Raw genomic sequence first — 25,060 nt, 5'->3', positions numbered from 1 at the left:
TCCAGCAGGCTAAGATAAAAGGTAGGGAGGAGGGACTTGGGGGAGGGGCGTCGGAAATGTGATAGGTGGAAAGAGGTCAAGGTGAGGGTGATAGGTCAGACTGGGGTGGGGGCGGAGAGGTCGGGAAGAAGATAGCAGGTTAGGAAGGCGGTGCTGAATTCGATGGATTAGACTGAGACAAGGTGGGGGGAGGGGAAATGAGGAAACTGGTGAAATCCGAGTTCATCCCTTGTGGTTGGAGGGTTCCTAGGCGGAAGATGAGGCGCTCGTCCTCCAACCGTCGTTTTGTTGTGGTCTGGCGATGGAGGAGTCCAAAGACCTGCATATCCTTGGTGGAGTGGGAGGGGGAATTGAAATGTTGAGCCAGAGGGTGGTTGGGTTGGTTGGTCCGGGTGTCCCAGAGGTGTTCTCTGAAATGCTCCGCAAGTAGCCGGCCTGTCTCCCCAATATAGAGGAGGCCACATTGGGTGCAGAGGATGCAATAGATGATGTGTGTGGAGGTGCAGGTGAATCTGTGGCGGATATGGAAGTTTCCTTTGGGGCCTTGGAGGGAGGTGAGGGGGGAGGTGTGGGCGCAGGTCTTGCACCTCCTGCGGTTGCAGGGGAAGGTGCCGGGAGTTGAGGTTGGGTTGGTGGGGGGTGTGGACCTGACGAGGGAGTCACGGAGGGAGTGGTCTTTACAGAATGCTGATAGGGGAGGGGAGGGAAATATATCCTTGGTGGTGGGGTCCATTTGGAGGTGGCGGAAATGACGGCGGATGATGCACTAACATGGAGATTGGTGGGGTGGTAGGTGAGGACCAGTGAGGTTCTGTCCTGGTGGTGGTTGGAGGGGCGGGACTCAAGGGCGGAGGAGCGGGAAGTGGAAGAGATGCGGTGGAGGGCATCGTCGACCACGTTGGGGGGGATATTGCGGTCCTTGAAGAAGGAGGCCATCTGGGTTGTGCGTTTTTGGAACTGGTCCTCCTGGGAGCAGATGCGGCGGAGTCGAAGGAATTGGGAGAATGGGATGGCGTTTTTACAGGGGGCAGGATGGGAGGAGGTGTAGTCCAGGTAGCTGTGGGAGTCGGTCGGTTTGTAGTAGATGTCCGTGTTGATTCGGTCGCCTGAGATAGAAATAGAAAGGTCGAGGAAGGGGAGGGAGGAATCTGAGACTGTCCAGGTGAATTTGAGGTCGGGGTGGAAGGTGTTGGTGAAGTGGATGAACTGTTCAACCTCCTCGTGGGAGCACGAGGCGGCGCTGATACAGTCATCGATGTAGCGGAGGAAAAGGTGGGGGGTGGGGCCAGTGTAGTTGCGGAAGATGGATTGTTCCACATATCCTACGAAGAGGCAAGCATAGCTGGGGCCCATGCGGGTGCCCATGGCTACTCCTTTCGTTTGGAGGAAGTGGGAGGATTGGAAAGAGAAGTTGTTCAGGGTGAGGACCAGTTCAGTCAGTCGAAAGAGGGTGTCAGTGGAAGGGTACTGGCCGGTACGGCGGGAAAGAAAGAAGCGGAGGGCTTTGAGTCCTTCGTGATGGGGGATGGAGGTGTACAGGGACTGGATGTCCATGGTGAAAATAAGGCGTTGGGGACCGGGGAAGCGAAAATCATGGAGCAGGTGGAGGGCATGGGTGGTGTCCCGAACGTAGGTGGGGAGTTCTTGGACTAAGGGGGACAGGACGGTGTCAAGGTATGCGGAGATGAGTTCGGTGGGGCAGGAGCAGGCGGAGACAATGGGTCCGCCGGGGCAGTCAGGTTTGTGGATTTTGGGCAGGAGGTAGAAGCGGGCGGTGCGGGGTTGTGGGACTATGAGGTTGGAGGCGGTGGATGGGAGATCCCCCGAGGTGATGAGGTTATGGACGGTGTGGGAGATGATGGTTTGGTGGTGGGGGGTGGGGTCATGGTCAAGGGGGCAGTAGGAGGAGGTATCTGCGAGCTGGCGTTTGGCCTCAGTGGTGTAGAGGTCGGTGCGCCAAACTACTACCGCGCCTCCCTTGTCTGCTGGTTTGATAGTGAGGTTGGGGTTGGAACGGAGGGAGTGGAGGGCTGCACGTTCCGAGGGTGAGAGGTTGGAGTGGGTGAGAGGGGTGGGGGAGTTCAGGTGGCGGTTAATATCGCGGCGGCAGTTGGCTATGAAGAGGTCGAGGGCAGGTAGGAGGCCAGCACGGGGTGTCCAGGTGGATGGGGTGTGTTGGAGGCGGGAGAAGGGGTCGTCAGAGGGTGGGCGAGAGTCTTGGTTAAAGAAGTAGGCGCGGAGGCGAAGGCGGCGGAAGAATTGTTCGATGTCATGCCGCGTGTTGAACTCACCCTCCCCCAAGTCCCTCCTCCCTACCTTTTATCTTAGCCTGCTGGACAAACTTTCCTCATTCCTGAAGAAGGGCTTATGCCCGAAACGTCGATTCTCCTGTTCCCTGGATGCTGCCTGACCTGCTGCGCTTTTCCAGCAACACATTTTCAGCTCTGATCTCCAGCATCTGCAGACCTGACTTTCTCCTCATACTTGCAGACTAAATGGAGGCATTCTGCAACTAGTCACCCAGACTGCCTTTGGCGTCCACAGTGAGACTACATTGTGAGCAATGAATACACTAAATTGAATGTACAACTACATCGCTACTTCACTTGGAAGGAGTGTTTGAGGCTTTGGACAGTGAGAGGGGAAGTTGGCTGGGAGTAGAGAAAAGGATAGTTGTTACATCTCCTGCAATCGAGTTGGAAAATGCCATGGAAAGGTGATAAGACGTTGGTGGCTATTGAGTAGACCAAGGTGTCACAGAGGGAATAGTCCTTTCAACATGCTAACGAGAAGAGAGAGAAACTGGTGTTTGGTGGCAAATCCTGCTCAAGGTGGTAGAAATAGTGAAGGATGATCCCTCGAACTTGAGGGCTAATGGGGTGGAAAGTGAGGAGATGGAGAACCTCATCATACTTCTGAGAGGGAAACAAATGTGGATTTGAGAAACTGTCAAATACCGCTTAAATAATACCAATTATAGTGTCAACTGCAAACTTGCTAATTAAACCATCTACATTTTCATGTTAATCATTTATATATATTACAAACAACAGAGGTCCCAATGAGGAATGATTATAAACAATTAATTAGTTATAAATTACAAGTATAATTTATGTCACTTATGAAACATTTGGACAGGTTCATGGATGGGGCAGGTATGGAAAGATATGGATCAAATGCAGGCAAATGGGCCTAGTTTAAATTGTGAAACTGGACGGCAAGGGCAAGTTGGGCCAAGCACCTGTTTTCATGCAGTAGACCTCTGACTCTATTAATATACTTATCAGATCAAAGGGACAGGTTTAGAAATTGATACTGGTTGGTCTGACACATCCCAGGGTGCCACATTACCATGGGAATAGGGTGCAGGAGATACGCCTGTTGTGTGTTTCTTCTCTTCGACACAGATATAGAGAAAGAGAGAGAAAGCTGGCAAGAGTCAACTTGAGAAGATAGTGGTGTATCAGACAGCAGCCAAGAAACAGAGCACAGAGGCCAAGAGGAAGGAGAGTTACTGCATTGGAGTCACTAAACAGAAATTGAGAGGGGAGGTCATGCTTGCAAAAAAAGTCTAAATTCATGAGAAATTAAAATTGTCAGATTCATCTAATAAAACTACTGGAAGTGGTCCTCAAAGAAAATCCTCCAGACAGAGGGAGCTAGGAAAGTCTAAGTACCAAATTGGAGAAACAGAAGAAAAAGTGAATTTCTGAAATCTGTGGCACACTATAGGTTGATCCCAGGAGAAATGAAAAACCCTCAAAATCCTGGAATGTTTGGGGGACTCTTGGGTGGAATTAAAAACAGAACAGAAAGTGGAGGTTTGAATTTCTTTTCAATGGCTTCCTTGTGATCATAACACCATGAATGGACAGTGTTCCCAAGCTTTCAGAAAATACAGTTCAACAATCTTTAAAGGATCTCCTCCAGTTGATTCAGTCAGCTTTGGGAAGAAACACTTCAACAAAAAATGTATTTGGCAACCTCTGCAGTGGTTTGAGATGCACCTATCAGACCCCATCTTGAGTATTTGTTCAGATTCAGGAACAGTGCCGCGGGAATAATATATTGGCCTTTAAGAAAGACATCATAAGTTCACCAGAATTTTACCAGATTGAAAGGGATAAAATGCACAGATAGGTACATAGACTGGTGTCCTATGGTACTCCTATGGTGTCCAAAATATTAAAGGATGATCAAATGAAGATATTTAAGGTGATTAAAGGTTTCAATAGGTTAGATAGAAAGCAATTATTTCTCTGGTAGGGTGGGTGTGGAGTTTTGAATAAGAGGGGGTACAATCTCAGAAAATTGAGGCACAATGTTCAGGAGTGATAGCAGGTATTATTTCTTCACACACAACATAATGAAAACCTAGAACGCTCACAGGTAAGCTAAAAAGGATCAGAATGCAACACAGCATTATTGTTCGTTATCACTATAGCTCAAAGATACAATATTGATCTGGAAAGCATTGTACAATACCTTTGGTGATAAAACTTTAATTAGATCATTTAAAAATCGATACTTTCCAGCTTCATTCTGAAAACGTTTTCCACAGTTATTCATACAAGCCTCTAATACCTGTGAAAAGAAAAATCCAGGTCATTAAACACTGTACACACAAACACTATACCAAAACCAACAAATACAATCAAACTCTGTATATACACAGACACACTCAAACATCAAACCATAATCACTAGCTACAACGTATGATCAGTGGTCAATCTATGGAACACGATCTCTAAAAATAAAAGAGTGAAACTGCTCAGTGAGCAGAAGTTTAGTGAAAGTAAAACTCTCTGGGACCATAATGGGAACAGTCAGTGTTGATTTATTCAAGGTTCCAACTGTTGAGAAAATAATATTTTGGATGCAGTGTGAGTTATTTGAGACATTACATGGATTAGTGGTGCTGGAAGAGCACAGCAGTTTAGGCAGCATTCAAGGAGCTTCGAAATCGACGTTTCGGGCAAAAGCCCTTCATCAGGAATAAAGGCAGTGAGCCTGAAGTGTGGAGAGATAAGCTCGAGGAGGGTGGGGATGGGGATAAAGTAGCATAGAGTACAATGGGTGAGTGGGGGAGGGGATGAAGGTGATAGGTCAGGGAGGAGAGGGTGGAGTGGATAGGTGGAAAAGGAGATAGGCAGGTAGGACAAGTCCGGACAGTCATTGGGACAGTGCTGAGCTGGAAGTTTGGAACTAGGGTGAGGTGGGGGAAGGGGAAATGAGGAAACTGTTGAAGTCCACATTGATGCCCTGGGGTTGAAGTGTTCCGAGGCGGAAGATGAGGCGTTCTTCCTCCAGGCGTCTGGTGGTGAGGGAGCGGCGGTGAAGGAGGCCCAGGACCTCCATGTCCTCAGCAGAGTGGGAGGGGGAGTTGAAATGTTGGGCCACGGGGCAGTGTGGTTGATTGGTGCGGGTGTCCCGGAGATGTTCCCTAAAGCGCTCTGCTAGGAGGCGCCCAGTCTCCCCAATGTAGAGGAGACCGCATCGGGAGCAATGGATACAATAAGTGATATTAGTGGATGTGCAAGTAAAACTTTGATGAATGTGGAAGGCTCCTTTAGGGCCTTGGATAGAGGTGAGGGAAGAGGTGTGGGCGCAGGTTTTACAGTTCCTGCGGTGGCAGGGGAAAGTGCCAGGATGGGAGGGTGAGTTGTAGGGGGGCGTGGACCTGACCAGTAGTCACGGAGGGAACGGTCTTTGCGGAAGGTGGAAAGGGGTGGGGAGGGAAATACATTCCTGGTGGTAGGGTCTGTTTGGAGGTGGCAGAATGGTCGACGGATGATTTGGTTTATGCAAAGGTTGGTATGGTGGAAGGTGAGCACCAGGGGCGTTCTGTCCTTGTTATGGTTGGAGGGATGGGGTCTGAGGGCAGAGGTGCGGGATGTGGACGAGATGCGTTTGAGGGCATCTTTACCACGTGGGAAGGGAAATTGCGGTCTCTAAAGAAGGAGGCCATCTGGTGTGTTCTACGGTGGAACTGGTCCTCCTGGGAGCAGATATGGCGGAGGCGGAGGAATTGGGAATACAGGATGGCATTTTTGCAAGAGGTAGGGTGGGAAGTGGTGTAATCCAGGTAGCTGTGGGAGTCGGTGGGTTTGTAAAAAATGTCAGTGTCAAGTCGGTCGTCATTAATGGAGATGGAGAGGTCCAGGAAGGGGAGGGAGGTGTCAGAGATGGTCCAGGTAAATTTAAGGTCAGGGTGGAATGTGTTGGTGAAGTTGATGAATTGCTCAACCTCCTCGCGGGAGCACAAGGTGGCGCCAATGCAGTCATCAATGTAGCGGAGGAAGAGGTGGGGAATGGTGCCAGTGTAATTACGGAAGATCAACTGCTCTACGTAGGACATGGAGGTGCTGGGCCTCCTTCACCGCCGCTCCCTCACCACCAGATGCCTGGAGGAAGAAAGCCTCATCTTCCGCCTCGGAACACTTCAACCCCAGGGCATCAATGTGGACTTCAACAGTTTCCTCATTTCCCCTTCCCCCTCACCCTAGTTCCAAACTTCCAGCTCAGCACTGTCCCCATGACTTGTCCTACCTGCCTATCTCCTTTTCCACCTATCCACTCCACCCTCTCCTCCCTGACCTATCACCTTCATCCCCTTCCCCACTCACCCATTGTACTCTATGCTACTTTCTCCCCACTCCCACCCTCCTCTAGCTTATCTCTCGAGGCTTCAGGCTCACTGCCTTTATTCCTGATGAAGGGCTTTTGCCTGAAACGTCGATTTCGAAGCTCCTTGGATGCTGCCTGAACTGCTGTGCTCTTCCAGCACCACTAATCCAGAATCTGGTTTCCAGCATCTGCAGTCATTGTTTTTACCTCAAGTGTAATATTGCTTATCAAGGAATAGGCAACTCTGAACCAATGTTTCCCAAAGCTCCCCACTACTGAGGTTTTTTTTCATATACCTTATGCCTGGGTTTGGTATGGACCAACTAATCAAGAACAACTGCTATAATTTTTGACCCCATCACATATGGTAAATGGTGAGAAGGACTTTGGACCTTTTCATCTACCAATTCCTATGTTCCCATGCCATAATTTTGAACTGAGAGGAGGTGATCCATGGATGTTGATGGAATGTTTCTGTTTCTATCCTGTGCTCTCCCTCCCTCGGGGGTATTTAATGAAATATCTATAGAGTTCTTTACATTATACCTAAACCTGTGGTGTATCTGCCCCGAGTGCTGAGAAAGTTTTAATTTAAATCTGAATCATGGTGTACCTGCCATATGGGACTTCAAGTTATAATGCTGCTGGTAATTAAAAAAATTTGAATAAAGTTATGTGTTCATAGCAATCAGTGAACAGCCTTACCGTTAGTGCATACAGTGCCTCCTTTTCTTGTGGTGATTGGATTTTGTGACCCAAAAGGCGAGTTGCAATCTGTGGGCTAAAGACAGAGGAATTTACAGTTCAAATGTCATTATGTTTTGTCCGTTTTCATTTAATACCTTTTTGTCAAGTGCCTTTCCAAAGAGGTCATGCCAGCATCAGGACACATCTCAAATTGTCATCTTTTATATCTATCCTGACGCTTATATCATAGAATAATAATGCACAGGAGGTTACCTCTCATGCCTATTCCAGCTCTCTGATCCAATTTGTCCCATTCTTTCTGCATAACCCTGAAGATTTTTCAGTGATCATGAAACAGGATGATACTGGTCTAAAATGACATATACGTCTCACAGAATACGTATCATCTCTACTTATACTGATATCACTTTGATGATCACTCCCTCTTACCCTTCCAGTTCCAGATTGACCTGATCGCAGAATCCTTTGATGTATTCCCATTTCTCTTCAGAGTTTAGAGGGTTTGTCGCTTTATCTTTAAAAGAAACACACAGACATTAGATCTAACAGTGTGATGCTGAGCAAAGCTCCAGACCGAGGCAACAACTCCTCTCATCATTCCATGATGCAGGTAATCTTTTGACTTTTTCCACCAAATGGCTTTTGCTTCAGATTAGTGCATCTGTAGGATTTTGTTTTCTTGAATTACAGTTCAGGGCTGGCTCTGGTTTTGGGTTTACAGCCCTCCATGATTGTCAGATAATCTTCAGGAATTATTCCAGATGCTGTTATAATTAAGCGGGGGAGATGGGACAGGAAAATGGTGTTTTATATTTGGAGGACACCAAGGAGAGTTATAGATTGGACGTAATCAAGGGGTTTTAGAATGTGTAAACCATAGATAACAATATATACATTGACCTGACATACCAGATGACCTCAAAGAAATGTACTCATCTTAACCACCTCCCTGCCTTTTCAGCTGCAAAATTCTACACTCCCATTAAAAATTAGCGTCAGTTTTTTCATTCCAGATTGTATGTTTTACTTACCAAATATAGATAACTCTCATTTAACGCCATAGTTTGGTTCCCATGCGATCTCACTTTCTAAGAAAACCATGCAATACCAGCACCATTGAAACTAATGGGGCCAGAATCATGTTATAGCCAGCACAGGTAAGGTTGGTCAAATTACTCTATATTCACCAAAACTCCATTTATTTAAACACTATTGTTAAAATACAACAAAAGAAAGCACAACTTTGAATAACAGCTCTATTGAAAAACTTAACAGAATTACAAACACAGTGACTGTTACTAATTAACTGTTCCAATACAGTAACATCCTATAAATACACCCAAGCAAAAAGACAACTTCAGAAAAATGGATTTGTCTCACAGGTAACCCAGCAGCAGAGAGAAATCCCAACTTCTAGCTGCAATCAAGAGAGGGAAAAAATAGCTTCTACTTGTTAAAAACTCCAGCAGTTTCTGCCCTGTTGAATCTCTAACAGCAACTGCTTATAGCTAAACCTATAAACTAAAAAAAAATTATAAAGCCTGATCTATGAGCTGGCCACATCCATCCAGGCTGCTTCTATTGTTCCAACTTAAACAAGGCCTCACAAGCTGTCTGCTTAACTGGCTTTCTTCCATCTTAAAAGCTAGGATAAAATAAAGCCACAGTATTATCACACTATGTACTCCAGGTGTGGTTTCAACAATTCCCCGTATCACTGAAGCAAACATCATTACCAGAAATCAGATGTGTATAAATACACTTAAGTGAGCCAAATTAAATGCTGATTCCAGCAAAGATTTCAGACCAACAACTAGTTCGTGTGGATGCTTCATTCCATAAAGTTTAATGTTGCAACAGAACACGAAGATTGCTCACCAACTGACTACAATGCCAAAATTGCCAATTTCCAGTGATTTATCAATGGCAAAACACAACCATCCATTTGTCACATGAGCGACATTGGTGAAGAGCCAATGAATATCGATATGTATATCAGCCAAACTATGGAATGGAGATGTTCGATTACAGTTCTGGTGACAATGACAGGACATGAGAATTCATATTAGCTGGTGTTAGCAACAGGGTTGACAATATGAAATTAAAGCTTGTTATAACTTCCAAACGTAAATCAAGCCAAACATCAAGTTCACTGAAGGAGCTTTTGCACATGTTTGTAACAACAATTGAATAAAATCAAAATACAGAAGATGCTGGAGATCTGAAATAAAGACCCAGCAGGTCTGGCAGCGTGTCAAGAGAGAAACAGTGTGAATGGTTTGAGTCCACATACACTTACCAAGTCCTGAAGAATTATATTAGTCGAGAAATGGTAACATTCTCTCTTCACAGATGCTACCAGATCAGCTCAGTTTCATAAAAACTGAAGAAATAGTAGCACTAGGCCATTTGACCCCTTAAACCTGCCTTGTTATTCACCAAAGTCATGGTTCATTTGCCTCAGGCCTCATTTTTTTTTTTTTACAAGGCAGCTCTCTTCTTAGCCCTCAACTCATTGATATTTCAAAAATCTATTTACGTCTTCAAAATAACTTCAATGATCTAGCCTCCACAACTATCCACTGAGGCAGAGAATTCCAAATATTCAGTACTCCCTGAGAGAAGAAATTCCTTTGCATTTCAGTTTTAAAAGAGAGTCCTCTAATTTGAGATCCTTCCCCGGTCCCTGAGTGAAAAGATCTACCCCTGTCAAGTTCCTTCAGAATCCTGTGTATTTCAATAACATCACCCCTTCATTCTTCTAACCACCAATGAATAAAGGCCTAACTTGCTTAGTGGCTCTTGTTAAGTTAACCACTTAAGTTCATTTCAGGAATCAGACTAGTGAACCTCTTTTGAATTACCTCCAATACACAACAGCAGTTTAAAAGGGAGATGCAGGAGAGGGAGAGAAGAGGAGAGAAGAGGAGAGAAGAGGAGAGAAGAGGAGAGAAGAGGAGAGAAGAGGAGAGAAGAGGAGAGAAGAGGAGAGAAGAGGAGAGAAGAGGAGAGAAGAGGAGAGGAGAGGAGAGGAGAGGAGAGGAGAGGAGAGGAGAGGAGAGGAGAGGAGAGGAGAGGAGAGAAGAGGAGAGAAGAGGAGAGAAGAGGAGAGAAGAGGAGAGAAGAGGAGAGAAGAGGAGAGAAGAGGAGAGGAGAGGAGAGAAGAGGAGAGGAGAGGAGAGGAGAGGAGAGGAGAGGAGAGGAGAGGAGAGGAGAGGAGAGGAGAGGAGAGAAGAGGAGAGAAGAGGAGAGAAGAGGAGAGAAGAGGAGAGAAGAGGAGAGAAGAGGAGAGAAGAGGAGAGAAGAGGAGAGAAGAGGAGAGAAGAGGAGAGAAGAGGAGAGAAGAGGAGAGAAGAGGAGAGGAGAGAAGAGGAGAGAAGAGAAGAAAGAGGAGAGAAGAGAAGAAAGAGGAGAGAAGAGAAGAAAGAGGAGAGAAGAGAGAGGAGAGAGGAGAGATGAAAGAGATAGAGAGATGAAAGAGGAGAGAAGAAAGAGATAGAGAGATAGATAATGGAGTGCATCTGGGAAAATTAACAGTGAAATTCACAACTGATCTTGGAGGACTGTTGGTCGAACTTCGCAGCACAGAATCAGATAAGTTAATTGTTGTTTTAAGTCTGTCCATGAGAAAGGCTACAGTAGTGAGTATAGTGGATTCTTTCTTGATTATTTGTTTTTGGAGATAAGTCTGTTGATTAAACTTAAAATATAAGCCATAGCTATTAATTTAAACTGGGGCAGTGTTTGTAGAGGAATAAAACGGTGTTATTTTCTGGGTCTGTAGATTGTGAAGGAGCAAAAATGACCTTTGCAGTGATACGTACTTCTTGTCAGATGTGGGAGTTTAAAGAGAGCTTAAGGGTTACTGCGGATTATATCTGCCATAAATGCTGTCAGATGCAAATCTTATCCGATCAAATGGATCAGTTGGAGAGACAGATAGAAGCAATAAGGAATTTGCAACAGCAACAGTATGTGATGGATGGTAGTTATAGGAAGGCGGGGGGAAGTCACAGATACAGTCACATAGATGGGTTAACTCCAATAAGGGTGAGAGAGGTCAGCACCTAGGGCAGGAGTCTTTTGTGGATATACCCATTTCAAACAGGGTATGCTGTCTTGGAAAATGTAGGGGGTGATGGATTCTCAGGGGAATATAGCACGAACAGCCAAGTTTCTGGTATTGAGACTGGCTCTAATGCAACAAGGGATACGTCGGCTTCCAAGAGATCAATTGTGTTAGGGGATTCTGTAGTCAGAGGTACAGACAGACGTTTCTGTGGCGAGCAGAGAAAAAGCAGAATGGTGTGTTGTTTCCCTGGTGCCAGGATCAAGGATGTCTCAGAGAGGGGGCAGAATGTTCTCACGGGGGAGAGGGGCCAGCAGGAGGTCATTGTCAACATTGGAACCAACGACATTGGAAGGGAAAAGGTTGAGGCTCTGAAGGGAGATTACAGAGAGTTAGGCAGAAATTTAAAAAGGAGGTCCTCAAGGGTAGTAATATCTGGATTATTCCCAGTGCTACGAGCTAGTGAGGGCAGGAATAGGAGGATAGAGCAGATGAATGCATGGGTGAATGCTGGTGTATGGGAGAAGAATTCACATTTCTGGATCATTGGAATCTCTTTGGGGTAGAGGTGACCTGTACAAGAAGCACAGATTGCACCTAAATTGGAAGGGGACTAATATACTGGCAGGGAAATTTGCTAGAACTGCTTGGGAGGATTTAAATTAGTAAAGTGGGGGTGGGTGGGACCCAGGGAGATGGTGAGGAAAGAGATCGATCTGAGACGGGTACAGCTGAGAACAGAAGTGAGTCAAACAGTCAGAGCAGGCAGGGACAAGGTAGGACTAATAAATTAAACTGCATTTATTTCAATGCAAGGGGCCAAACAGGGAAGGCAGATTAACTCAGGGCATGGTTAGGAACATGGGACTGGGATATCATAGCAATTACAGAAACATGGCTCAGGGATGGGCAGGACTGGCAGCTTAATGTTCCAGGATACAAATGCTACAGGAAGGATAGAAAGGGAGGCAAGAGAGGAGGGGGAGTGGCATTTTTGATAAGAGATAGCATTACAGCGGTGCTGAGGGAGGATATTCCTGGAAATACATCCAGGGAAGTTATTTGGGTGGAACTGAGAAATAAGAAAGGGATGATCACCTTATTGGGATTGTATTATAGGCCCACCAATAGTCAGAGGGAAATTGAGAAACAAACTTGTAAGGAGATCTCAGCTATCTGTAGAATGATAAAGGTAGTTATGGTCAGGGATTTTAACTTTCCAAACATCGACTGGGACTGCCATAGTGTGAAAGGTTTAGATGGAGAGGAATTTCTTAAGTGTGTACAAGACAATTTTCTGATTCAGTATGTGGATGTACCAACTAGAGAAGATGCAAAACTTGACCTACTCTTGGGAAATAAGGCAGGGCAGGTGACTGAGGTGTCAGTGGGGGAGCACTTTGGGGCCAGCGACCATAATTCTATTCGTTTTAAAATAGTGATGGAAAAGGATAGACCAGATCTAAAAGTTGAAATTCTAAATTGGAGAAAGGCCAGTTTTGACGGTATTAGGCAAGAACTTTCAAAAGCTGATTGGAGGCAGATATTCACAGGTAAAAGGGACGGTTGGAAAATGGGAAGCCTTCAGAAATGAGATAACAAGAATCCAGAGAAAGTATATTCCTGTCAGGGTGAAAGGGAAGTCTGGTAGGTATAAGGAATACTGGATGACTAAAGGAATTGAGGGTTTGGTTAAGAAAAAGAAGGAAGCGTATGTCAGGCATAGACAGGATAGATCGAGTGAATCCTTAGAAGAGTATAAAGAAAATAGGAGTATACTTAAGAGGGAATTCAGGAGGGAAAAATGGGGACATGAGATAGCTTTGGCAAATAAAATTAAGGAGAATCCAAAGGGTTTTTACAAATATATTAAGGACAAAAGGGTAACTAGGAAGAGAATAGGGCCCCTCAAAGATCAGCAAGGCGGCCTTTGTGTGGAGCCACAGAAAATGGGGGAGATACTAAATGAATATTTTGCATCAGTGTTTACTGTGGAAAAGGATATGGAAGATATAGACTGTAGGGAAATAGATGGTGACATCTTGCAAAATGTCCAGATTACAGAGGAGGAAGTGCTGGATGTCTTGAAACGGTTAAAAGTGGATAAGTCCCAAGACCTGATCAGATGTACCCAAGAACTCTGTGGGAAGCTAGAGAAGTGATTTCTGGGCCTCTGGCTGAGATATTTGTATCATTGATAGTCACAGGTGAGGTGCCGGAAGACTGGAGGTTGGCAAACGTGGTGCCACTGTTCAAGAAGGGCAGTAAAGACAAGCCATGGAACTATAGACCGGTGAGCCTGACCTGGGTGGTGGGCAAGTTGTTGGAGGGAATCCTGAGGGACAAGGTGTACATGTATTTGGAAAGGCAAGGACTGATTCGGGACAGTCAACATGGCTTTGTGCGTGGGAAATCATGTCTCACAAACTTGATTGAGTTTTTTGAAGAAGTAACAAAGATGATTGATGAAGGCAGAGTGGTAGATGTGATCTATATGGACTTCAGTAAGGCGTTCGACAAGGTTCCCCATGGGAGACTGATTAGCAAGGTTAGATCTCATGGAATACAGGGAGAACTAGCCATTCGGATACAGAACTGGCTCAAAGGTAGAAGACAGAAGGTGGTGGTGGAGGGTTATTTTTCAGACTGGAGGCCTGTGACCAGTGGAGTGCCGCAAGAATCGGTGCTGGGCCTTCTATTTTTTGTCATTTACATAAATTATTCGGATGCGAGCATAAGAGGTACAGTTAGTAAGTTTGCAGATGACACCAAAATTGGAGTTGTAGTGGACAGCGAAGAGGATTACCTCAGATTACAACAGGATCTTGACCAGATGGGCCAATGGGCTGAGAAGTGGCAGATGGAGTTTAATTCAGATAAATGTGAGGTGCTGCATTTTGGGAAAGCAAATCTTAGCAGAACTTATACACTTAATGGTAACATCCAAGGGAGTGTTGCTGAACAAAGAGACCTTGGAGTGCAGGCTCATAGCTCCTTGAAAGTGGAGTCACAGGTAGATAGGCTAGTGAAGAAGGCATTTTGGTATGCTTTCCTTTATTGGTCAGAGTATTGAGTACAAGAGTTGGGAGGTCATGTTGCGGCTGTACAGGACATTGGTTAGGCCACTGTTGGAATATTGCATGCAATTCTGGTCTCCTTCCTATCGGAAAGATGTTGTGAAACTTGAAAGGGTTTAGAAAAGATTTACAAGGATGTTGCCAGGGTTGGAGGATTTGAGCTACAGGGAGAGGCTGATCAGGCTGGGGCTGTTTTCCCTGGAGTGTCGGAGGCTGAGGGGGTGACCTTATAGAGGTTTACAAAATTATGAGAGGCATGGATAGGATAAATAGACAAAGCCTTTTCCCTGGGATTGGGGAGTCCAGAACTAGAGGGCATAGGTTTAGGGTGAGAGGGGAAAGATATAAAAGAGACCTAAGGGGCAACTTTTTCAGGCAGAGGGTGGTACGTGTATGGAATGAGCTGCCAGAGGTTGTGGTGGAGGCTGGTACAATTGCAACATTTAAGAGGCATTTGGATGGGTATATGAATAGGAAGGGTTTGGAGGGATATGGGCCGGGCGCTGGCAGGTGGGACTAGATTGGGTTGGGATATCTGGTCGGCATGGACGGGTTGGACCGAAGGGTCTGTTTCCATGCTGTACATCTCTATGACTTCCTTTCTTAAATACAGGACCTAAAACTGCACATATTACTGCAGGTACAATTGTAACAAGCCTTCCCTATTTTTAACAACTGGAGAAATTGCTGGGAAAATTCAGCAGGTCTAGCAGTGTCCGTGGAAAGAAAGTAGAGTTAACATTTCGGGTCCAGTGACCTTTCTTCAGAACATTTTTGACCAGACAGTGGACCTGAAAGGTTAAGTTTGCTTTCTTTCCATAGATGTTGCCAGATCTGCTAAGCTTTCATAGCAATTTCAGTTTTTGTTTCTGATTTCTCGCATCCATAGTTTTTTTGGGGACTTTTCCCCTTAATTTTAAACTCTAACTGCCTAGCAATAAAGGTCAAAATTCTAAGTGTCATCTTAATTACTTGACACACTTGCATGTTAACTTTTCGTATTTCATTCACAAAGAACTGCGTTTTTGTGGAATCGCTCTCCATTTAACTAGTAGTCTGCCTTCTGATTTTTCCCATCAAAGTGCACAACCTCACTTTCCTACATTAATTGCCATTTGTCAAGTTTTTTGCCAACTCATTCAATTTATCCATTTGCCCTTGTTGTCCTAAAAAAAATTCTAATCCTCTAACCATCACTAGTTTTTGCTGCTATTCGGTCTTTGATTTTGATTGGACTTGTTAACCACAGGTGGGTAATCTTTCTCATAGAGTCCTTCTTTTTGACCAGATCAAATTTTCACTGGATATTACAAAATGTCTGCCACTCCTCAGCCACTTTCCCTTTAGTGTATAACCTAGCCCTGTTTCGACAACCTTTTCTTCATACCACTGTAATTGTCATTACCCAATTGCTCTCCCTCAAACTGAATTTGGAATTCTACCAGATTATGATTACTATCCCTGGAATATCTTGAACTAAGAGATATATTATTAGGCCTACCTCTTTACACATTACGAGATCTAAGACAACCTGTTGCTGTGCAGGTTACACAATTGACCATTCTAAGAAGCTATCTATGATGCACTCGACAATTCTGTGCTTCATGTTACCCTTGCCCATCTTATTTGTCCAGCCAATATGCAGATTAAAATAACTCATGACAATTGTACTGCCCTTCTTACACCACTCTATTATTTCCCAATACTCTGTCCTATTGTGAGGCAACTCTCCAGAGACCTACAGATGAATTCCACACAACTTATTTCTCTTGCTATTCCTTATTTCCACTCAACTGACTCTATGTCTCATCTACTGCATCCATATCATTGCTCACCATTGCACTTTATTCACTAAGCAACACCGCCTCATTTTCCCTTGTATCTATTCTTCCAGAATATCAAATGTCGTTGAATACTGAGTTCCCAGTCTTGCTTGCCCGCCCTGCAACCTTATCGCCGTAATAGCAATCAAGTCATTTCCATTTATTTCTATTTGTGTTGTTAACTCATCCTTTTCTTACCATTATCTCAATGTGTGTAGCATTTGTAAAGTGCCTTAGGCTTTGACATTTTAACCATTTTTACCTACCCTGGTTCTAATTTCTGCTTCATTCTCCTCATCTATTCTAGCCCTTTTGTCACATTTTCATTTGCCTCTTAACTGCCTACACCTCTGCTTTCTCATTTCTTACTGATTTTTTTAAACTTCCTTTCAAATGAATCCTTCCCTCCAGTACTTTCTATTTTACCAAGATGAGGATGGAGTGAAGTTATGGATCAGTCGGCTATGTAAGGAATGCGGCTTTTTAGTATGGGATATGTTCAGATCCATATAACTGATGAGATTAAGAGGTGCGTGTGAAGAAATAACACCCATGTTGCAAGTACACTAGGAGGTCACAGGTCTATTGGTCAACCTTTGTGTCTCAACAAGCCATTGACGAATCATGTCTGCGATGAATAGAATTAGTGAATGGCTAATGGAGAAAAAAAACCCTTACAAGGAGTATGTTTTGCATAGTTTTTAATGATCAAATCACGGGATGATATTAGTGCATAAAGTTTCATCAGATTATTCAAAAAATGTGGTGTATTCAATTCAATGAGCGGAAGATGATTTGTTGTGGAGGGATGATGCTGAAAGAAGCATGCCAAATCTGATCCTGGGTGGGATCCTTATGATGATACTGAAAACAAGAATCTAAGAAGGAATTTCATGAACTCTTCATTTGATGCAGAAGAAAGCAAATTAAGATTTAAATCAATTTGATTGTTATTAAACATACAATATTAATATCATTAATTCATTCACTAAATTGTGCCACATTAGGTGAATACAAATTATCAGTGTTGTTCTTCACATTTCAAATTAGCAACCTGCCACACCAGTGGTTCACAATTTACACTTGTGTTGTTAAAGGTCAACCTCCATTTTTGTAAGTTTCGGAACTCAACTTGTACATTGCAACATATGGTGAAATGTCAAGGAATAAGACACTGGCCAGGAATTTAATTAAAGCATCAAGACAAGTGGTGGGATCTACAATGAACTTTCCCTCTAAAATGAGCCAGTGCCCCTGCCACTGCTTTGGAACAGACTGGGCAGAGCAACACAGGTTGCACAGGACAAAGAATTCAAGAAAACACTGAATTACATATAGTATAGAATAGTAGATACTTAGGGGTACATTACAGGTTGCAATCTAATCAAGGTTTGGGGAAGAGGACTGCAGTTTTTGTATGTAGGACAAGGAATACCATGAGCTGCAGGCAAAGTATAATCTAGAGGTTGGAGTGTTTTATATTTAGAACAACAGGTACCTAGAGGTAAGTTACATGTTAATACAATAGCATTGAAAGATTACTGGAACAATGCTGAAATATATAAATGTCACTTTGATTTCCAACTCAGTATATCAGAGCTACCATAGCAGACAACAGGGACGCAGAGGTGAGTTACATATTAACATAGTAACATGAAAAGATTATGGGAACAGTGCTGAAGTTTCTAAAGGTCACTTTGGCCTCTGACTCAGCAGATCAGCGTTACCCTTGGCAGATTTGGAAATTTAATCCCAAAACTGGATGGGTCTACAATGCCTCCATAACAGTGAAAGGACAACAAAATTTGAATCAAGAGGACCCTTGAAAATTTTTCTCACTTACCTCTCGCTACTGGGCAGCACAGTGACTCAGTGGCTAGTACTGCTGCCACACAGTGCCAGGGAACCTGGTTCAACTCCACCCTTGGGTGACTGTCTATGTGGAGTTTGCATAATCTCCCTGTGTTTGTGGAGCTTCCTCCAGGTGCTCCAGTTTTCTCCCAAAGATGTGTAGGTTAGGTGGATTGGCCATGCTAGTTAGACCATAGAGTCTGGGGATGTGCTGGCTAGGTGTAATAGCCATGGGAAATGCTGGGTTACAAGAACAGGGTTGGCGAGGGGGATAGGAGTGTGGTGCTGGAAAAGCACAGCAGGTCAGGCAGCATCCGAGGAGCAGGAGACTCGATGTTTCGGGCAAAAGCCGTTCATCAGGAATGAGGCTGAGCGCCGAGGGGGTGGTGAGATAAATGGGAGGGGGTGGGTTGTGGGGAAGGTAGCTGAATGTGCAATAGGGAGATGGAGGTGGGGGTAATGGTGATAGGTCAGAGGGGAGGATGGACTGGATAGGTAGGGCAGATCATGAGGTCAGTGCTGTGTTGGAGGGTTAGACCTGGGATAAGATGGGGGGGGGGGGGGGGGGAAATGAGGAAACTGGTGAAATCAACATTGATGCCATGGGGTTGGAGGGTCCCAAGGCAGAAGATGAGGCATTCTTCCTCCAGGCATCAGATGGTTAGGGAGTGGCGATGGAAGAGGCCCAGGACCTGCATGTCTTTCCAGAGTGGGAGGAGGAGTTGAAATGTTCGGCCATGGGGAGGTGGGGTTGGTTGCTGCAGGTGTTCCGGAGATGTTCCCTGAAGTGCTCTGCAAGTAGGAGTCCTGTCTCCCCAATATAGAGGAGACTGCATCGGTAGCAATGGATACAGCAAATGACACGTGTGGAAATGCTGGTGAATCTTTGGCAGATGGGGAAGGCTCCTTTGGGGCCTTGGACGGAGGTATGGGCACAGGTTTTGCAATTCTTGCAGTGGCAGGGGAAGGCGTCCAGAGGAGAGGGTGGGTTGATGGGGTGCATGCACCTGAAGAGTGAGATGTGGTCAGAACAGTCTTTACAGAAAGCGGATCAGGATTGGGGAGGGGGGGTGGAAAGAATATATCTCTGGTGGTGGAGTCTGTTTATAGGTGGCGGAAATGGCGGAGGAGGATGTATACAGAGGTTGGTGGGGTTGAAAGTGAGGCAGGGGGGTGGGTTCTGTCTTTGTTGCAGTTAGAGAGATGAGATCCAAGGGCGGAGATAGATGAGATGTGCTGGAGGGCATCATCAACTACATGGGAGGGGAAATTGCAGTCTTTAAAGAAGACCACCATTTAGTGTGTTCTGTGGTGGAACTGGTCCTCCTGGGAGCAGATGCAGAGGAATTGGGAATAAGGGATAGCATTTTTACAGGAGGCAGAGTGAGAGGAGATGTCGTCCAGGTAGCTGTGGGAGTTGGTGGGTTTGTAGAAGATGTCAGGGTTGAGTCAGCCACCAATGATGGAGATGGAGAGGTCCAGGAAGGGAGGGAGGTGTCTGAGATGGATCCCACCACTACAGATAGATTTCCCTCCCCAGCCCTATCCGCGTTCTGTGAAGACCATTCCTTCCACGACTCCCTTGTCAGGTCCAACCCACCCTCCCCTCCCTCCCGGCACCTTCCCCTGCCATCACAGGTATTACAAAACCTGCACCCTCACCTTCTCCCTCACCTCCATCCAAGGCCCCAAAGGAGCCCTCCACGTCCATCAGAGTTTTACCTGCACTTCCATGCATCATTTACTGTATCCGTTGCTCCCAATGCAGTCTGCTCTACATTGGGGAGACAGGACGCCTACTCGCAGAGCGCTTCAGAGAACACCTCCGGGACACCTGCAGCAACCAACCCCACTGCCGCATGGCTGAACACTTCAACTCCACCTCCCACTCCACCAAGGACATGCAGGTCCTGGGTCTCCTCCATCACCACTCCCTAAGCACCTGACGCCTGGAGGAAGAATGCCTCATCTTCTGCCTCGGGACCCTCCAATCCTATGGCATCAATGTGGATTTCACCAATTTCCTCATTTCCCCTCCCCCAACTTTATCCCAGATCCAACCTTCCAACTCGCCACCACCCTCATGACCTGTCCATCTTCCTTCCCACCTTTCCACTCCACCCTCCCCTTTGACCTATCACCATTACCCCCACCTCCATCTACCTATTGCACTCTCACCTACTCTAACCACAGCCCCACCCCCCTTCCCTCCCTCCCAATTATCTCACCACCCCCTCGGCTCACAGCCTCATTCCTGAGGAAGGGCTTTTGCCTGAAACGTCGACTCTCCTGCTCCTCGGATGCTGCCTGACCTGCTGTGCTTTTCCAGCACCACACTCTCAATTCTAATCTCCAACATCTGCAGCCCTCATTTTCACCTATGAGAGGGAGATGGTCTTTGTAGGGTTGGTGTGGACTCGATGGGCCAAATGGCTGGTTTCTAAACTGCAGGGATTCTGTACTTAACCATGGATAGCCAGCTCATAGCACAGCCAGTGAAATCTTTCTCAACTTTCGTGCTGTGTTGTTTTTGCTGTTTAAAACATAGATCTGGCATTCACATAATCTTTGCACGTATTTGGAATGTGCTGTACTGTTTTGCAACTACTTCTGAAGTATAGTCACTGTTGCGAAGTAATAGTCATGGCAGCTAAGACGTGCATTGTAAACTTCAAAAACAAAAATTGGATAATGATTAAATGTCTTAGTGATGTTGATTTGGAATATACTCTATCCTCCCCCTCACTTTGCCTGCAGCATATATACCACAATTTCCTAACCACAATCAGTTTTGAAGAAGGGTCACAGGACCTGAAACATTGACTCTGCTTTCTGTCCACAGAGGGTTCCTGACCTTCTGATTTTCTCCAGCAATTTCTGTTTTTGCTTCAGATTTCCAGCATCCGCAATTCTTTGTTTTTTGATTTTAGGAATATGATCTGAGACAGAAAATTTATCTGTTCTTTTAATATGAATGAGAGAACATTTACATCTATTTGAGATAATGGACTGGGCCTCAGTTCAATGTCTCATCTAAAATATGGCACCGCCAGCACAAATGAACTCCTCAGCACTTTACTGGCATGTCAGCCTGAGTATTTATTTTCAGATTTCTGGAATGAAACTTTAACCTATGACCTTCTGGATCATTGGTGACACAATGTTACCACTGAGCCACAACTGACAACTACATAGTTATTTCAACCATTCCACTTACTCCATGCAATGGCCCACATTCAGACTGGCAGACTGCTCCTTTAGGAATGATGAAGAGCTTATGCCCGAAACATTGACTCTCCTGCTCCTCAGATGCTGGCTGACCTGCTGTGCTATTCCAGCGCCACACTTTTCAACTCTGGCTCTCCAGCATCTGCAGTCCTCAATTTCTCCATGTTACCTACATGTTGTGGTTGATGGGCAGTGATTTTTCACAAGAGGAATGTGAAACAGAACGAAGTAACCCATGACGAAGTATTCATTGTGTTGTTCAACCACAACTCTTTACATAATAGGGTAGCCTAAAATGTGTGCCACATTGCTAAAAAAAGTAGAATTTTTCTCTCCTGAAATAATGCCTGTTAGCTTCTTATGTGTTAATATGGTGGAGACTGTGAATGGAATTTTTAAAAGTTCTGTAATGATTTAATGTTTAAATCTAACAGGAATTGTACCCGTGAAGAACAGCACATTTACTTGCTTTGTGTGTGAAGTGTTTTATACTGAAATTAATGTACAATGATAAAGTAATGTTAATAAAATATTCAAACTCCTTGTGTATAAAAATGCACTTGCACATAGCCAGACCAAGATCTCCACAAAAAATCAATGGTTATTGTCAAATACAGTGAGGTACTGTGTCTGGGAGAAGCTACTCTATCATAACCAGATGGTCCAGTGCTTGTCTTGTGACTTCACTCATGACTTCCTAAACAGCCAATTTACATAACCACACACAGTTACTGGCTCAGTTCCTTTATCAGAAAGTTTTAAAATGTTTCTACAGTGTCTAAGGTCGTCCTGCCACTGCCCCCATCCACCTAAACATCACCAAATCTAATACAGCACATGATCTCTTACGTATTTTTAAGTAAAATTGCAACCCCTCGGGCCAATGGTCATGTCACACATTGTAGACAGCTTTGAGAGATTCAAGAAACAAGCCAAAAGGCCAGTTATGTACCCACAACCCCCGCACTACATACATCAAGAAGGCTGCATAGAACTGTTTGATTAGTTTAAGGACGATTTGTGATGATTTACCCAACTATTAAAGTAATGCAAACATACTCAGTCAGCTTCTTCCCAAATAATATTGCGTACTGCTGGGGATCTAATATGAAACCTTTTTGAAAAGTAGGAAGTTGAGTTTGCTGTATGTCCCTATTTGTTTGATGCCCAATTCACACCTGGATGCTGTCCATCTAACATTTCTTTTGCCCAGTGGTTAGGAAGATGGTGGGTTGAAGTCCTAGTCCAGACACTGGAGCCCATAATGCAGACTGACACTTTGGGGCAGTACTGAGGGAATACTGCACTATTGGAAGTACTCTCAGTCAGATGGAAGGTGGCACAATTTGAAGAACCGAGACACCTCCTCAGTGCCCTGACCAACATTTACCATTCGGCTATCACTGAGGCAGATTGTTTGTGGAGGAATTTGTGCACAAATTGGTTGCCATTGTGTACATTTCAACGTTGCCTGCCCGGGTACGCCAATGCCAGTCTTCCCTTTAACAATCTTGCAACCCAGGAAGCTCCAGTAGCAGGATACACCCTAGGGAGGTGACCACTGGGTCACAGACACTCGTCCGCTCCTCATTTTCCTAATTTATTAGCTCAGATCGTCCACCTACAGTAAAATTGACTCAGATTACTCAAGGAGAAAATGAGGTCTGCAGATGCTGGAGATCAGAGCTGAAAATGTGTTGCTGGAAAAGCACAGCAGGTCAGGCAGCATCCAGGGAACAGGAGAATCCAGGGAACAGGGGCCTGGGGGCAGACAGGGAGGGGGGAATGGGGACCAGAATCCAATGAGAATATGGGGGAGATCTGGGGCAATATTGGGGGGGGGGGGGAGATCTGGGGCAATATTGGGGGGGGGGGGGGGGGAGAAATCGGAGGCAATACTGGGGAATGGGGAGATCCTGAAGAAGGGCTTATGCCCGAAACGTCGATTCTCCTTCTCCTTTGATGCTGCCTGACCTGCTGCGCTTTTCCAGCAACACATTTTGAAGCTCAGATTACCCAACACCCCAGCCGTCTGTACACATCAGAGGGGCAGGACTCTCTCCTCCTCAGCTCCTCGCCGGTACGACACCCCGGGGATTGGGAGGCCCTCACCCCCCGGGACGAGAGGCACCCTCTTCTCTCAATCCCGGGACAGGGGGCATTCATTACTCACACTCCCGCCACCCCCGAGACCGAGAACAAGAAGCCTCCTTGCTCAGTACCCAACCCCCACAGGCTCCGGGTCGCGGCCCGCACTCACTCAGCCAAGACTCCAGAGTCTCTGCCTCCTCCGCCGCCATCGCTCTGACTCCTCCCGTGTGCGGCCTCGCGAGAACTGACAGCGGGCTCCTTTAAAGAGACAAGCCTGACATCCGGGGCCTGGGGGGCGGACAGGGAGGGGGAATGGGGACCAGAATCCAATGAGAATATGGGGGAGATCTGGGGCAATATTGGGGGGGGGGGGGGGGAGATCGGGGGCAATATTGGGTGGGGGGGAGATCGGAGGCAATATTGGGGGATGGGGAGATCGGAGGCAATAATGGGGGGGGGGGGGAGAGTTCGGAGGCAATAATGGGGGGTGGGGAGATCGGAGGCAATATTGGGGGATGGGGAGATCTGGGGCAATAATGGGGGAGGGGGAGATCTGGGGCAATATTGGGGGGTGGGGAGATCGGAGGCAATATTGGGGTTGGGGGAGATCTGGGGCAATATTGGGGTTGGGGGAGATCTGGGGCAATATTGGAGGCTGGGGAAGATCTTGGGCAATATTGGAGGCTGGGGGAGATCTTGGGCAATAATGGGGAGGGGGGAGATCTGGGGCAATATTGCGGGGTGGGGGGAGATCTGGGGCAATATTGGGGGAGATCTGGGGCAATATTTGGGGAGTGGGGAGATATGGGGCAATATTGGGGAGATCTGGGGTAATATTGGAGATGTAGGTGAGATCTGGGGCAATATTGGGGGTTGGGGGAGATCTGGGGCAATATTGGGGGAGTAGGGGAGATATGGAGCAATATTAGGTGAATGGGGGAGATATGGGGCAATATTAGGGGAGTGGGGAGATCTGGGGCAATATTGGGGATGGGGGAGATCTGGGGCAATATGGGGTGGGGGCAATATAAGGTGGAGGTGAGGGTGGGGGCAATATGGAATGGGGGTGATTTAGGTCAACTTTGGGGGGAGATTTGGATCAAATTTGGGGTATTTGGTTTAAAATTGGGGGAAATTTGGATCAATATTGGGGGTTGGGAGAGATTTCAGTCAATATTGGGGGATGGGGGGAGATTTGGGTCAATATTGGGGGGATGGAGCTATTAACGTGATGAGGTACAGAGGACATGGGAATTGGAAATATTGGGTGAATGGAAAATGTAGGATAAGAGTGTTCAGGGATAAAAGATCAACATGAATATTTACTTGGGGAATATTAAATTATTATTCGGGTGATGGGGGTTTGAAACATTGGATAAGTTGGGAAACCAGGATATGACAGGACATGAGGATATGGGTAACCAAGCTATAAGGAGTTCGGACAAACTGGAACATGTGGACTGCAATGGAATGGGATAGCGCGAAGGGATTAACAGACTATCAAAAGAAACAAGTTAGCTCAGTAAGAGTCAGTAGAAACAGAAACCAAGGCTAAGGCTGACTAATAATGAGGAAGGCAAACTAAC

General features: G+C 45.7%; 1 protein-coding gene across 1 annotated transcript in view; it reads right to left on the bottom strand.

The window, feature by feature from the left end:
* Nucleotides 1-23,704, bottom strand: part of LOC122560719 (ADP-ribosylation factor-binding protein GGA1-like) — a 43,500-nt gene extending 19,796 nt beyond the window's left edge. Inside the window, exons 1-4 of the mRNA XM_043711684.2 lie at nt 23,644-23,704; nt 7,765-7,849; nt 7,333-7,408; nt 4,486-4,584 (exon numbers count right to left, since the gene is read on the bottom strand). Coding sequence (XP_043567619.2) covers nt 4,486-4,584; nt 7,333-7,408; nt 7,765-7,849; nt 23,644-23,683 — 300 coding nt within the window. The 5' untranslated portion in view covers nt 23,684-23,704. The remainder of the gene's footprint in view (nt 1-4,485; nt 4,585-7,332; nt 7,409-7,764; nt 7,850-23,643) is intronic.
* Between the last annotated feature and the right edge of the window lie 1,356 nt (nt 23,705-25,060).

The sequence above is a fragment of the Chiloscyllium plagiosum genome, unplaced genomic scaffold (genome assembly GCF_037043375.1).
Source record: "Chiloscyllium plagiosum isolate Xiang-an unplaced genomic scaffold, Cpla_swu_hap1 HiC_scaffold_20, whole genome shotgun sequence".
NCBI lineage: Eukaryota > Metazoa > Chordata > Chondrichthyes > Orectolobiformes > Hemiscylliidae > Chiloscyllium > Chiloscyllium plagiosum.
This window is presented reverse-complemented; position numbering and strand designations above follow the sequence as displayed.